Source organism: Sebastes fasciatus, chromosome 1 (genome assembly GCF_043250625.1).
Source record: "Sebastes fasciatus isolate fSebFas1 chromosome 1, fSebFas1.pri, whole genome shotgun sequence".
In the NCBI taxonomy this organism is placed as follows: Eukaryota; Metazoa; Chordata; class Actinopteri; order Perciformes; family Sebastidae; genus Sebastes; species Sebastes fasciatus.
The window spans coordinates 11927616-11941499 of record NC_133795.1 but is presented as its reverse complement, the minus strand read 5'-3'; the positions used below and the strand labels follow the sequence as shown (position 1 = coordinate 11941499).

At 43.2% G+C, this 13884-nt stretch overlaps 1 protein-coding gene across 1 annotated transcript in view; it reads left to right on the top strand.

Moving 5' to 3' along the window:
* Window positions 1–13884, top strand: part of plxna1b (plexin A1b) — a 229691-nt gene that overhangs the window by 148311 nt on the left and 67496 nt on the right. The window contains 1 exon segment of the mRNA XM_074629397.1: window positions 7504–7704. Coding sequence (XP_074485498.1) covers window positions 7504–7704 — 201 coding nt within the window.

Here is a 13884-nt window from a genome sequence, read left to right as displayed (position 1 = left end):
TTGACATCGTGATGTATGACACGATATTACATGCTTATATTAATTAAGGAATGATTTGGAAGGAGACTTACATTAACAATGTGGTCGGAAATGCAATAAAAATGTCGTTATCATTTACTTCGTCACAATATATGCTATTTTTTTTATCAAAAACTGATTCTTCTCATCTAGAAATCGACCAGCCGTACGCCTTGTCTTGTCTCATTATTTCACCACGCTGTCTGAGTTAGCCATCATCTCACAGCACACTTATACTTTCGTTTTTCTTCTTCTTCTCTGTAGTTTGTATATATTTCCACTCCATATCCATAAAAACACAAAAATGACTGGTGGAAGGAGAAAAGCTCCATTTTGGTTTGTGTGTTTGTATGTGTTGTTTCAGGGGCTATAAAGTAGCGCAAATCGGATGCAAAAACAGTTTCATTGATCATATTTTATGTGATTATTATATTGGTTGCCCAGAAAGGGTGGGGGAAAAAATGTATACAGCATAATATCGCAACATATTGCGTGGCAATATTGTATTGATACACAGACGTCATGTTTCGATCTTTTATTATATCAAATATTAACCTCTTAACAATCCCGGGCACTCTTCTGTATTTCAGAGGTTGTAGTGGGCTCAGTCTTAAAGCTAGAGTGATGATACTTGTATCATATGAAAGCAAATCCTAAGGAATCCATTGGTACCAACAATGTCATGTTAATTTGTTGGGAAGAACACTAAATAACGCTCCAAAGTTGCGCAAAATCTTACAGAGGAAAAACTGGTATGGCCATTTTCAAAGGGGTCCCTTGACCTCTGACCTCAGGATATGTGAATGCAAACTCTGAGATGAACAGAGTGAAAACTGTATCTTATTAGATAAAACAGATGTTGACAAACTGTATAATTTGCAGTTGAAAAAAGGTAATAAATCGCAATATATTTTATCGTCAGCATATTGCAAAATGTTTAAAATTGCAATAAAAAAAAAAGATCATATTTCTACTTAAGTATCAGGACAATATCTCATTGTGGGGTCTCTTATGATTACCACCCCTGTTGCCCGGCATAATTTATTAGTTCATTGGAAGTCCTTACAAAGGCTTCATTCCCATTGGAGTCTCATGTCATGTACGTTACTTTGGTATAAAAAGATCCATATATTGTAATATAATATTAATGTATAGTGGATCATAACAAGGAGTAGATGGGACTCTTTAGTTCAAGGTTGCAGACGGCTCTTTGGTTTCCTCCGTGAGACCCTCTGTCACGAGGCCTGGGGGGGCACGTCGACAGGCGAAGGGGGAGCATTCAACACTCTTCATATAACCCTTTGTCAGGCCCCTGTGACACATACACACACACACACACACACACACACACACACACACACACACACTGTCCCTCTTATTTGTACCAGTGTGCCCCCCTCGCTCCTCTGTGACCACCCATGCCATCTCATCTCTCCCTTAAGGCTTCCCCATATCGCTTTACTTCATTATTTAGCGTGTTATTTTTTCTCCTCCCTGATCTATAGTCCCCACATCACAGAGGCGGCTAATTAATTATGGATGGACTTGAAGGGGGGGGGTCTGGTAGTCTTAAAAAAAAAAACGACCAGACACCCGCCTCATTACATATGCGCAGTGTTTTTGGAGCTTTATTAATTTATATCTTGTCAGGCTACGCCAAAGCCTTCAGAACTCTTTTGGCTCTTTAATACATTTATTTATTTATATAGCAGCATCCCGCCCTGCTTTTCGTCTTCATCCTCCAACCCCTCCACCCAACCTCCATCTAATCTCTCACCTTCTACGTATCTGTATGCACACACACACATGCACATGTCTCATTATCAGCTCTTGGCGAATGTTAAAAGGTGTTTTGCTCGCTTGCGAGTAGAGATTATCTCATCCGCCCGCCGAGCACTTGTTTTATTAATTTTTTTTTCTTATACTTTTTTTTTCTTTCTTCCAATTGGTGTGGAACGAGTAGGTGCGGTACACATCAGAGTGCATTGAAAATGAAGGAAGGAATATTTTCGAAACAGGCTTGACCTAGAACGACAGCTGCTTTGCTTTGAGAAAGCTCATGGCGACGTTCAATCAAAACTGGCATCTGGGTGTCGGCAGTAAGATGTCAACAAATATAGGTCAAGCATTGTAAGAATACTTTTGTTTGGAATAATGGCTTGTTTTAAAATATTTCCTCTTTTTCTGTATGCAGGAAATTTTCAGTTAGCTAATATATACAATACATCTTAATAATCTACATAATTATATATGCCTTTACTGTTAACAAACGGAAACAGCAGCACTAGCTTTAGGCAGCAAATCTAACAGCGGCCTTTGAGGGAAAACAAACAGAGAGGTAAAGAAAACCCTCCGGGTACTTGGCTTTGAACAGAAGTTGGAGACTTGGACGTCCGCCATCATAAACACACACACTTTGTAACATATACACTCATTCACAGGTACAAAATACACACTTTTACAACCCAGTCCAATCCTGGGCGTGAGATCTTATTCTCAGTTAATAGTAGGTGTTTGTTTGTGCGCTCAAATACAAAGAATTTAAATTTGGCAAAGGCATTTCTCTGCTACAGAATCCACATCTGTTGGTATTAAAAAATGCTTATGAAGATGTCAGAATGCAAAGACAGTGATCAGAATCTCAAAATAGAGCAGATGTTTTCGTGCCGAGTTCTCGTGCGGAGGAACCATCTGTGGCGTGCGTTCCGTCACGCATCATTTCCACTTCACGCGCACATGTAGCTTTACAATAAAAGGCTCTTACTGGTTATAGTAGACAGAGTGAACCCTATAATGCAGTGAGCTGATGTTCTGTGCAGAAAAAAAAACAGGTCCTGCTTTGGTGTGTTTGTGTGTAGAGAAAAGCTAAAATCGCCATTTGGTTATTTATTCTAACCCTAACCCAGCTCACCTAATACCTGCATCCATCCCTGAGCCATTCACGGCACACACCCTATCCCACCGATATAGTACACACACATACACTCTCCTCTCGCTTCCTCCTCTGTTGGTCCTCCTGAAGTGTCACATCTGGCCAAGAAAACCACAGCATCCGTCTTCAACAGATGAAGTGAAAGCTGAGAAGTCAGGAAAACGGGGGTGAAAAAAAGAGAGAAGAAAGTTCTCTTCTAGCTTCAAACGAATCCCCCCGCTGTAATATTGTTTCAATGTACTCTGCACTTTGTAGCCCTAATGCCGGCTTTGAACTGTTTTGGCACCTGTCACAAATACTGATGAAATGGTTTCTCTCTGCAGAGCACTTTTCCCTTTATCCTTCCCGCTTTCCCTCAATCTCCTCTTTTTTCCTCCCTGCCTACCTCCATCTCTTTCCCAGAACCCCTTTCCAGTCTGTCTGGAGCGCAGCGCGATCTTGTAATTGGGGTTTCGTACAGTAGGGTTTTGAACTCTTGCAACATGGCATCAATGAGCTATCCCAGCACTGGTTCACTTACTAATGGCTTGCGTTGCCATAATAAGACTTTAAAGACTTAAAAGGGATAGTTTGGGTGTTTTGAAGTGGGGTTGTATGAGGTACTTATCCATAGTCAGTGTATTACCTACAATAGATGACAATCAGCACGCCCTCAGTTTGGAGAAACAGACAGGATTTACCGCACAATAACAAATCAATGAACTGCTGTGAACAGGGACGGCAATATCAGTTTAAGTGAACGCTATACAGTATTTATAATATTTTCACCGGTTTACCTTGATGTCAGACAGCCCTTTCCGACAGGGAACTGAAGCGGTTGTATCCATCTATGTTCTCGCCAAAGCCTCCATTGAAATTTTTTTTACTTTTACCTCACAGAACATGGGAGTTGCTGGTCTATCGGTGCCTCGATCTCTTAGTTTGTTTGTGTTATTGTGTTATTTGGTGTATCCGAACTAACCAAAGTCACACAATAACACAAACAAACTAACCGATCAAAGCAGCGATAGACCAGCATCTCCCGTATTCTGTGAGGTAAAATTACTGTTTTTTTCAATGGAGTCTGGTTGCTTTGGCGAGAGCATAGATAACGGCTTCAATTCCTCATCTGAAACATGATTTGTATAGCTGTCTCACGGCAAGGTAAACCAGCGAAAATATTCAAAATATAGAGTATGCTTAAACTGATATTGTTTTTTTAGGTGGATAAAATAAATTTTGCTGCCGGCCCCGTCCACAGCTGTACATTACTTTGCATCCGTGTGGTAACTCCTGTCTGCTTCCGTCATTTACTGTAGGTAATACACTGATTATGGATAAATACCTCATACAACCCCACTTCAAAACACCTTTAAAGTCTTTGATGCAAAGTGCTGGAGTTCTGATTCATTTTATAAAGCGGAAAGCCATCTAACTTTTTTTCTATTCTCTTACATATTTCCTAGAAAACCTGTCTCCTGGTATGGTACTATAACTGTAAAGAGCAATTTATATCTACATATTGCACATGAGACAACTGTATTTAATCCATTATTATTCAAAATTTCTTTTTTTTTTACTGCGATATTTACCTTGAGATGACTGAATGAAGGAAAGGGATACTACAAGGAAAAAGGACTGCCAGAGAAAAGGACAATCAGACAGCTGAGGTGACACAAAGTCAATAGACGGATGAATAAAACATTGGTTAGCTGCAGCTTGCGCTAGAGGCTATGCTAGCTTCTGACACACTGGCGTCTACAAGTTAGCTTTAGCAGCAGGATGCTCAAAACATTCTCTCTTTTTTTTTTACTCTCGTGGCACCTTTGACAATGCAAGCCCACAGCTTTTGACACGAGCATCATTTTTACTGAGGCAGGACTTCAAAAGCCACAAGTGCAAATCAATCTCTGCTTTCTTCTCTCTCTCTCTCTCTCTCTCTCTCTCTCTCTCTCTCTCTCTCTCTCTTTCTTTCTCTCTCTCTTTCACTTTCTCTGGCCCTCTCCATCAATTTTCCAGCGTCGTCTGAGGCTCCAGGCTGTTAATTAAGTAGGATGTTGTCGCGGGGCTTGGGTACGTGGTTTTGACTGTAGGATGGATTGAAAGGATGGATAGTAGGATGAGTAAAGAGACAGAAAAGGTGCAGAGGGATCCAGGCATTCCTCTAAAATGTCTTCCCCCTGTCTCTTGTCTTTTGTTCTGACTTCCCCGTTTCACTTCGCTCTGTTCCCAGTTAAACTCGTCTCCTCTGCTTTTCAATCCACTCTTTCTTCACTTTGTCTTACATCATTTTCACTTCCCTTCTCTCTCTCTCTCTCCACTCCCTTCATTTCCTCCTTCTGTCTCCAACCATCCTTCATTTCCCCCTCCTTCTTCTCTTCATTCCCTACCTCGCCCTCACCCACCTTCCTCCTAGTTGATTATACACCAGGTCTCCTGTAGCCCGCTTCTTCCTCCTATAGTATTCCCCTCTCTCATTATGTGTTATGCATGTGTTTGTGTGTGATCAGACACACAAGGCCAGGGCTAAGCAGCCTAATGAACAAACTCCAGCATTGTGTTCGGGCCCCGGGGACGCGCTGTAGCTTCTAATGTACAACAGCTCAGAGGAGAGGAGGGGAAAGAAAAATTCACTGACAGCGAGCCAGCTATCTGCTTAAAGGAAAAGCTACAACAAGAAGTGAAGTCGAGGGTGTGCAGTGAATATTTTAGAAGGATCTGGTCGATGTTTTCCTATCCTAAGCTTTTTTGACTTGTCAACATGTTGTCCTATCCTGCAACTGGATGGGACAACACTGTCAATATCAGGCTCTTCACTCTTGTGACATAGTTCTTGTTATATTTTTGACTGGACAAATGATGAGGATTTTTTTTTTGTTTAAAGAGGACCTATTATGCTTATTTTTAGGTACATGCTTGTATTTTGGGTTTCTACTAGAACATGTTTACATGCTTTAATGTTAAAAAAAACGCTTTACTTTTCTCATACCGGCTGTAGTGCAGCTCCTCTTTTCATCCTCTGTCTGAAACGCTCAGTTTGAGCTCCTGCCCCGCCCTCCCGGAAAGTCCAGTCTGCTCTGATTGGTCAGCTGGCTGTTGTGATTGGTCAACCGAACCAAATTCTTTAGACTCCGCTCCAGCTAGCTTTGTTTGAGGGTGTGCCAAACTAGCCGCTAGGCAGGTATTATGCAAATGTGTTACTCGGTGACATCATCACGTTATGGAAAAAAAGGCAGGACTTCAAGCAAGGCGTTTCAGGCAGTTCAGGAGCAGTGTTTCTGTTGGGGAGAGTAACTCCCTTTGGGTTTTGTAACTTTGCAGACATTGTACATGCACCAAAAAACTATATATAACACATTAAAGGAAAGGGGAAAAGCACAAAAGCATAATAGGTCTTCTTTAAACTCAGCTGAAATATGTATTTGGGTTTCTTTAGGTGAATGATGATCAGAATCAAGTCCACATTTCCAAGGCCCCTTTTTCCTCACATGTAAAAAACATTCTCCAGCTGCCACATGTCTCTTATTATATGAGTCACTTAACAGTGTCTCTAGGTTGTAAAATATGTGATTTGTCAGCAGTGATCTGGTTTGTTATCCTTTTGGCTCAAACACTACGGCACAGGGTGGGTTTAGTTCCACCCAAGCTTTAACTCATATTGTATAAGATCTGTCACCCACCCTCCTTCTCTCTCTCTCTCTCTCTCTCTCTCTCTCTCTCTCTCTCTCTCATGCTCAGTGTTGACGAGATCTGCGTCGCTGCCAAATCATGGCATGAACACTGTAATGACTTCATTCCTTCCAGCACATGAACACATGCATATCTCGGAAACATTACATACTGAGCGGACTGTCCAGTCTTATTCTGCCTCAGTAAAGTGAACATGTGCAAGCGTAGATGCACGTTAAGCCAACTGTACATTAAGAAACTTATTTGTCCATACGCATCTATGCAAGGATACCCACACACACCTCGAGGGTGGTGCACCCCAGTGGTGTGAGCCAGCTGATGGGCTGCTTCCAGATGATCTAAACAAGACCCTGTCAGCTCTGGCCATTATCAGTGACCGATGCGAACACATACACACACAAACACAAACACGAAGTTCATGAGCTCATTAGTCTACTCCACACATGGACACAATACACTGGAGCCTGTCTTTCTGCCATAACAACGCAGCACTGTTGTGATGCGAATAGTTTTACTGGGTAGATAATCTTTTGAGAACTTGCGTATGAAAAGCTCTCTGGCTCAAGTGTTGTCATGCAGCATTTCGATCTGGTGCAAGGCCAGTGGGAGTGTTGCACAAGCCTGTAACACATGTGAGCAGTGCATCACGGCACAGCTCTTTAAGCTGAGTGTGTTGTGGCAAATCTGGCGTGAAGTCAAATATGTAACCCACAGCTTTCTCTTCTCTTTACTTATCAACAAACAAGGGATTTATTTCATCACCCCTTGTCTTATCTTACTGCTATTTGTGCCTTGTTGCTTGTTCTTCTGATATTTTCTTCCGTGACTGTCTCCTTTTGGGTTAAAAAAACAACTAAAGTATCTATTTTTTTGTCATTCTGCAGGACTGCCCTCAGATCCTTCCCTCAACCCAGATCTACATCCCTGTCGGTGTGACGAAGCCAATCACACTAGCTGCCAAGAACCTGCCCCAGCCCCAGTCAGGACAGAGGAACTACGAGTGCGTCTTCCACATCCAGGGGGTGACCCACAATGTGCCCGCCCTGCGCTTCAACAGCACCTCCATCCAGTGCCAGAATTCAGCGGTGAGTAACAAGGGATAGATTGTGGTTGTATGAGTGGAGCCCCGTCAATGGTGGAGAACACAGCATCAGATGGTGGTGTTATTACAGGGGTTAGAGGAGCCAAAATGGATGGTGTTGTTTACAGAGATTATTTAGTTGCTGTTTAGTTGCGGTTTTGTGTATGAAGAAGATTCAGGTTGAAAGATGCTGACAGTTGAGTACAAAGAAAAATTATGGATGCTAATGATGGAAGTAGCCAAGGAGTGAGCCATCTCACTTCCTTCTCATCTCTGTTGAGAGTTGCACATGCGCAGTACCGATCGGGCACTCGGGAGAATGGGCGGCGGGTAAAGACAAATTTTAAAAGCTGAAGTGCAAGCGAGCATTTCAATTATCCTGGAAACAGGAGTTTTGTTGGGTGGCGTTAGAGGATGTGGGCGAAACTCCAGATACTTTACGTTAATAAAGATTAAACATGACAATTAACTTTTTGGCCTATTTGTAATTTCATAACTGCTAATAAATAAAAGTATTTGTACAGGGGCAAGTAAAAAATGTACTTTGGTCAAGTAGATTTCTGACCGACTTGCCGACCGGGCAAGTGAAAAAAAACATTAACGTTTGAACATTGAGATGATGTAAAGCGTTAGTTGTGAATAAGACCAAAACTGACTGCTGTATAGACTGGATCACGAGTGATACTTTGAATCTTGTATCGGCTAAAAGCATAGTCATTCAGCACTATTACTCTTCACCTAATCAATGCCACTAGGTAAGTAAATCATGATCCCAGTAAGGACATTGACTCGGTCAGGGTTTAAATAATGGCCTCCTACATCTAATGACCACTTTGGAGTGGACACTAACATGCTCATTGTCCTGACAGATCACCGCGCGCCACTTGGACACTGGCTCGCTCACAATCTAGATAAATGATCCAGTGCTGATCCTCCCACACTGAACTGATCGTTGGCAAATAGCAACTGACGTCAAGAGTTCGCCATGTTTGAATTGACACACATTTATGATAAACCTTCATTGTGGGGGAATCTTCCCAGGTAGAGTGTGCACTGGTTGAAATCATGACAGATCATCACCACGCGATGCGTCATTTATATCATTGATCGAGTGTGGAGCTGCAGTGGTCAGAGTTTTGTTCTGTGCTTCTATGATTTTTTTTCATGTATTTGTGGCTGGTAGGGATGAGTCGCCGGATTAAAGTGTCCTCAAGGATGTTTTTTTGCACAAGTTTTCTAATCAGAATTTGTGTGTGTGTGTATGTAGAGGATTTACAGGTAGGCAGAGGAGTTTATGCATGTGGATCCGTGCCTGTTCTGCGTGTTGAAATATGGTGGTGTATATGTGTGTGTGTATATGTTTGTGAGGCTTCAAACTAGCGTGACAGATAAGAGGTAGCTAGCGTTGCGCTTCACTGAGGCTGAAAATGTGAAGAGGAAGTCTGTCTCTGAACCTAGTTGGGAGCGGATTGATCATGTTTACACCTCCACTCTATACCTCTTTCTCTCCCTTTCTCTCTCTGCCTGTACAGCTCATCTTTCTCTCTGCAACCCCCTTCCTCCTCCTTCTCCCATCCCTCCGTCTGTCATACTTTCTTCTTCCTGCTATTCCCTACTTTCCTCATCTTCTCTCGTCTGCTCGCGTGTCCCCGTCTATTTCGATCTCGACATATAATGCAACAAAGCCGACATGGGATGAGAGCTGTTCATTTTGTTTTTAGATGAGGGTGTTGCGGCCGTCACCACAACGTGGTCGCACATGGAAGAAAATCTTTGACAGATTAAAATAAAATAGAAACATCTCAAAGTCGTCATGTCTGGCTAATAAGCTGTAGCACCTTGAGGAGATTTACCAACCTCTCTTTATGCTACACCTTGTCGTAACAGTCACAAGTATATGCAGTCATGTAGCAGACACACGTTTACAGCAGCAGTCTCTGTTTAGCTGTATAGCTCGCTGTATAGCCGCTGTGACACCTAGCGCCGCATTTGATTCTGTCGGTATCGACGGGCAGTCTTCAGGTGCTGGCTCACGCTAGCAAGTTGTTTGTGAAGGCAGGGGCTAATTAGCTAGCGATAGGGTTGTCTCTCCACAGAGATGTCTGTTTATTGACTGTTTATTGTAGCTGCAAGGCCAGTGCTAATCAGCTGCAAAGCCCAGCCCCAGCCAAAAGCTGAATTTCTCCATTTGATGTCCACAAAGCAGACATGCTAGCAGCAATTAGCCTTGGGCTGTCAGCGCTTAGCCCTTGTTAGCAATTAGCCGTGCCAACTTGACTGCGCGGTAAGATATCGACGCGGCGCGTGCGTGCGTGCAAGTCTACATGAGACGAGACGGTGGTTTAGATTCAGTGGATGAAAAAAGGTGCCAGCTGCATGAACTTGCCATTAAGGCATAATTCATCCACGGCCGGAGCTTATGAGCGTAATTATGTGTCATGAATTATTAGAATGAGTGTCTTATTATAGCTCCGGAGCAGTATTTCAAAAGAATGAGGGGTCTTAAATATTAGTTTATCCGTTTATAGACCTTCATATCTCCACTCTTCATGCGCAGCCCTCCATGTTTGTTCCTACTTTGACAGTGTTCAGCACCAACTCAATGAATCATGTATGACTCTGCAGTAGAAATAGACTTCATCTGTTATGCCGCGTACACACACACACGCTGCCGCCTCGGTTTGTAGGCACACAGCTATGGGGATGGGGGTTAATCAGTGTCTGTGCGCGCGTGTGCACATGTGCATCCTTCAATATGCCTCAGGCTATGGATCCCAGGATAGCTGTGTGTGTGTGTGTGTGTGTGTGTGTGTGTGTGTGTGTGTGTGTGTGTGTGTGTGTGTGTGTGTGTGGGTGTGTGTTTGGCTGTTTCATTATACCACCGCATGAAGACAGTTGGGTAGGGGGGCCGGCTAATCAATGAGATAAACACAGGGGTGCTAATCCACAGTTTAGCCTTGTGTTTGAGATACACATAAGTGTTTACCACTGTGTCAAACTGACATACACTCACTCACTTGTTGTAGGAAAGACGAGGACAAGGGCAGAGACGAGAGATCTGCGGCGAGAATTTCTATAAAGTAATAACGGAGAGGAGCGGGCAGGGGCGATTCTCGGATCGGACCTTTAGGGGGGCTCAGCCCCTAATGTGACGTGTAGACTACAGTCAAGGGCGAATGTTTTGTTTCAACATTGGAGTGGACATATATTAAGCTGGGGGTCTGTAGGTCCTCCCCCAGGACATTTTAAGCATCAAATGCTTCACTTCCAGCATTCTGTTGAATGTTTATGCACCAATTTCTCCCTTTTCTGCATCAAGTTAAGGTGGAAATTAGAGATGGTCTGATATAATTTTTTCCTTCCTGATACCAATTCTGATACCTGAATTTGCGATATCGGCCGATACTGAGTACGAATCCGATACCGTGGTAATAAAAAAAATATATAGTTATTATTCGTATTATTTAACAACTGTTTACTACTGACCATGTGTGGATAGTGGACAGTGGTTGCAAGTGGAAGCCCTGAGTGAAGGCTACTGTTTTGGAGCGGCAAAGAAGAATTAATTTCCTGTTAAACAAGTAAAAAATTTTCTGGGTTAATAAATGATTGTATCGGATTGGTGCATAGACTGGCGTACTCGCAGATACCCGTTCCCAAATTTTGGGCAGTATCGGATGCATTTCTGATACTGGTATCGGTATCGGAACAACTCTATTGGAAATGTCTTTATGTCTTGAGGTCAGAGGTCAAGGTACCCCTTTGAAAATCGCCATGCCAGTTTTCCCTCGCCAAAATTCCGCATAACTTTGGAGCGTTTTTTTGCCTCCCTACAAACTAACATGACAAATGGATTCCTGAGGTTTTCTAGTTTCATATGATACCAATATCTTCACTCTAGCTCTAAGACTGATCCCGCTACAGCCTCTTAAAGACAGTAATGTCGGCCGGGATCGCCGTCGATCCCGCGGGTCTTGGATGGTTTGATAATTATTTTTTAAGGGTGCTTAGATGAAATTTAGGTGTGCTTGAGCACCCCTAAAAAGAGTCTGAAATCGCCAATGGGAGCAGGACAGAGAAAGGACAGAATACCTCGAGGTGGAGATGACGGAGGTAAGGATGAATGCAGACGAGTAAAGGAATCAGGATGGGAAAAAAACGACAGGAAGAGACTTTATACTAGATAGTGTAAACGGCAAAAAATGGAGATGAGATAGACTAGAGAAATTGGAGCGAAGTACACAATTTCAGGTGAGATGAATGGAGAAAAGTGAAAGGGAGAGTGATATTAAAGAGAACAGAGGGGGGGAAAAGAGATGAGAGGGTGTGAGGGAGAAAATCAGCTCAAAAGTCTCCCCTGAGGCCAAAACTCATTCTCCTCTCTTTCATACAATATCATCACACTATCCAAAAGATGAGAACTATCCACAGGATATTCAGGATATCCACTGTCGGATCATGTTTAAACTCCAGTTTCCCATACTTTATTCCTTTTACAGTCACCGTAATAACTCAATACTCTTATATAGTATTGCCTAACAGGAGGTTGTCAATAGCCTACTGTATATGTGACACACATGATATACGAGAGCGTAACGTCAGCTCCATACTAAGCTCGTTGGGTATCGACTGTCCATATCTGCTTATAGGGAGGAGAAATATTGACGGCATGGTATTTCTGTATAAGGTTACTGTACATACCAGCTGATCCCAAAGGGGAAAGAGCAAGCGTATCACAAGACATGAGAAAGAATGCAGTGTTGGAGAAAGGTTGTCTTTTGCAAGCAGAGACATGAAACAAGTAGGCCACACAATAACCAAGGTGTTGAGAGGTGTTTGAAGAATCACACGTTCGTGGGTAAGGGTTTTAAATTTGCACAAAGCTCTACATACTTTGAAAAAAATATGGTTCTTCACATACTTTCTCACTTTTGAAGTCGGGTACTGAGCCAAACATAATTCAGCATTTTTTGGAACCTGTGAAAGTTGATGAAATGGCAGATTGTCCAAGGTCCTATAGCGAGTTAACTGGAGGAAAAAAAACACAGTTCATTTTGTAAAAAAAAAAAAAAAAAAAAAGAGTCCTCTCCATATTTCTTAGTGCCAAACGAGCCCACATTACCACTGACACATACGGAGCCATCCGCCAGGCCTTATGGTAGCAGTTAACTCCGGTCAGCAGCAACCAAAACAACAAGCTGGTGTCTGCGTCGGTTCCTTTTCGGTTCTCTGACCCGGCCCAGGCCACTTCCTGCTGTGTGTGTGTGGGCCAATCAGAGGCTGGAGGTGAAGGTGCAAAGGACAATAAGATGCTGAGCTGTGGGCTGGGAAGTTGTGCTCAGAGCGCCAGCGGGGCCATGGGAGCGAATAAACACATGTACACACAACGCTCGCGCACATAAATGACCACACGCTCTGAGGTCAGCGAGGCTGACGGAGCGCAGCTGGGCGTCGTTTGAAGAGCAGAGAATTGAACTATTCGAGAATTTTCCTCTCTCCGTTCCTTTATCTCCTCCTGGTCTTAGCTTTTTTCCCCCATTTGTACTTCAGTGTCTCCATTCCCCTCCCCTCTCTCTCTCTCCTTCTTTATCCCTCTTTCTTGTTTCTCCCTGGAGGGCAGGAACGAGAGGACAGATAATATCAGCGCAGGCCGTACACCATTACCTTCCGTCTGATAAACCACTCGGCCACTCCATCACCCTCTTTCTCTCACTCCTTCACCAGCGAGAGAAAAAAAAAAAAAGCAAAAGCAGACACAGGGGCAGGAGGAGAAAATCTAGTTTGGGATAGGGTGTGTTATTCTTCTGTGTGCGGAGAGAGCAGCTGTTTGTTAAAGGAGAAATGGGAAGTATCAGGGGTCCTGATGGCATCCAATTAAGGCAGATAAAATGATGATGAATTGCAGTCGGGCAGCGGAGACGGACGCTCCTGTGTGTGTGTGTGTTTGAGCTCATGCACACACACACACAGGAAGACAGCAGCAAGGGGAAAGCAGCCATACAGATTCGGAGAAGGAAAAGAGAGAAGGAGAGCAGGGTGAGGAAGGGAAGTAAAAGAAAGGCAAGGAAGTTTGGAGGCAGAGAAAGAGAGGCAGCAACAAGATAGATGGAGGACGAGGAGGGAAAGAGGAAGAGTGCAATGACACCGTACAGAGGGAGAGTTTGGAGGACAAATAATCTGCTCC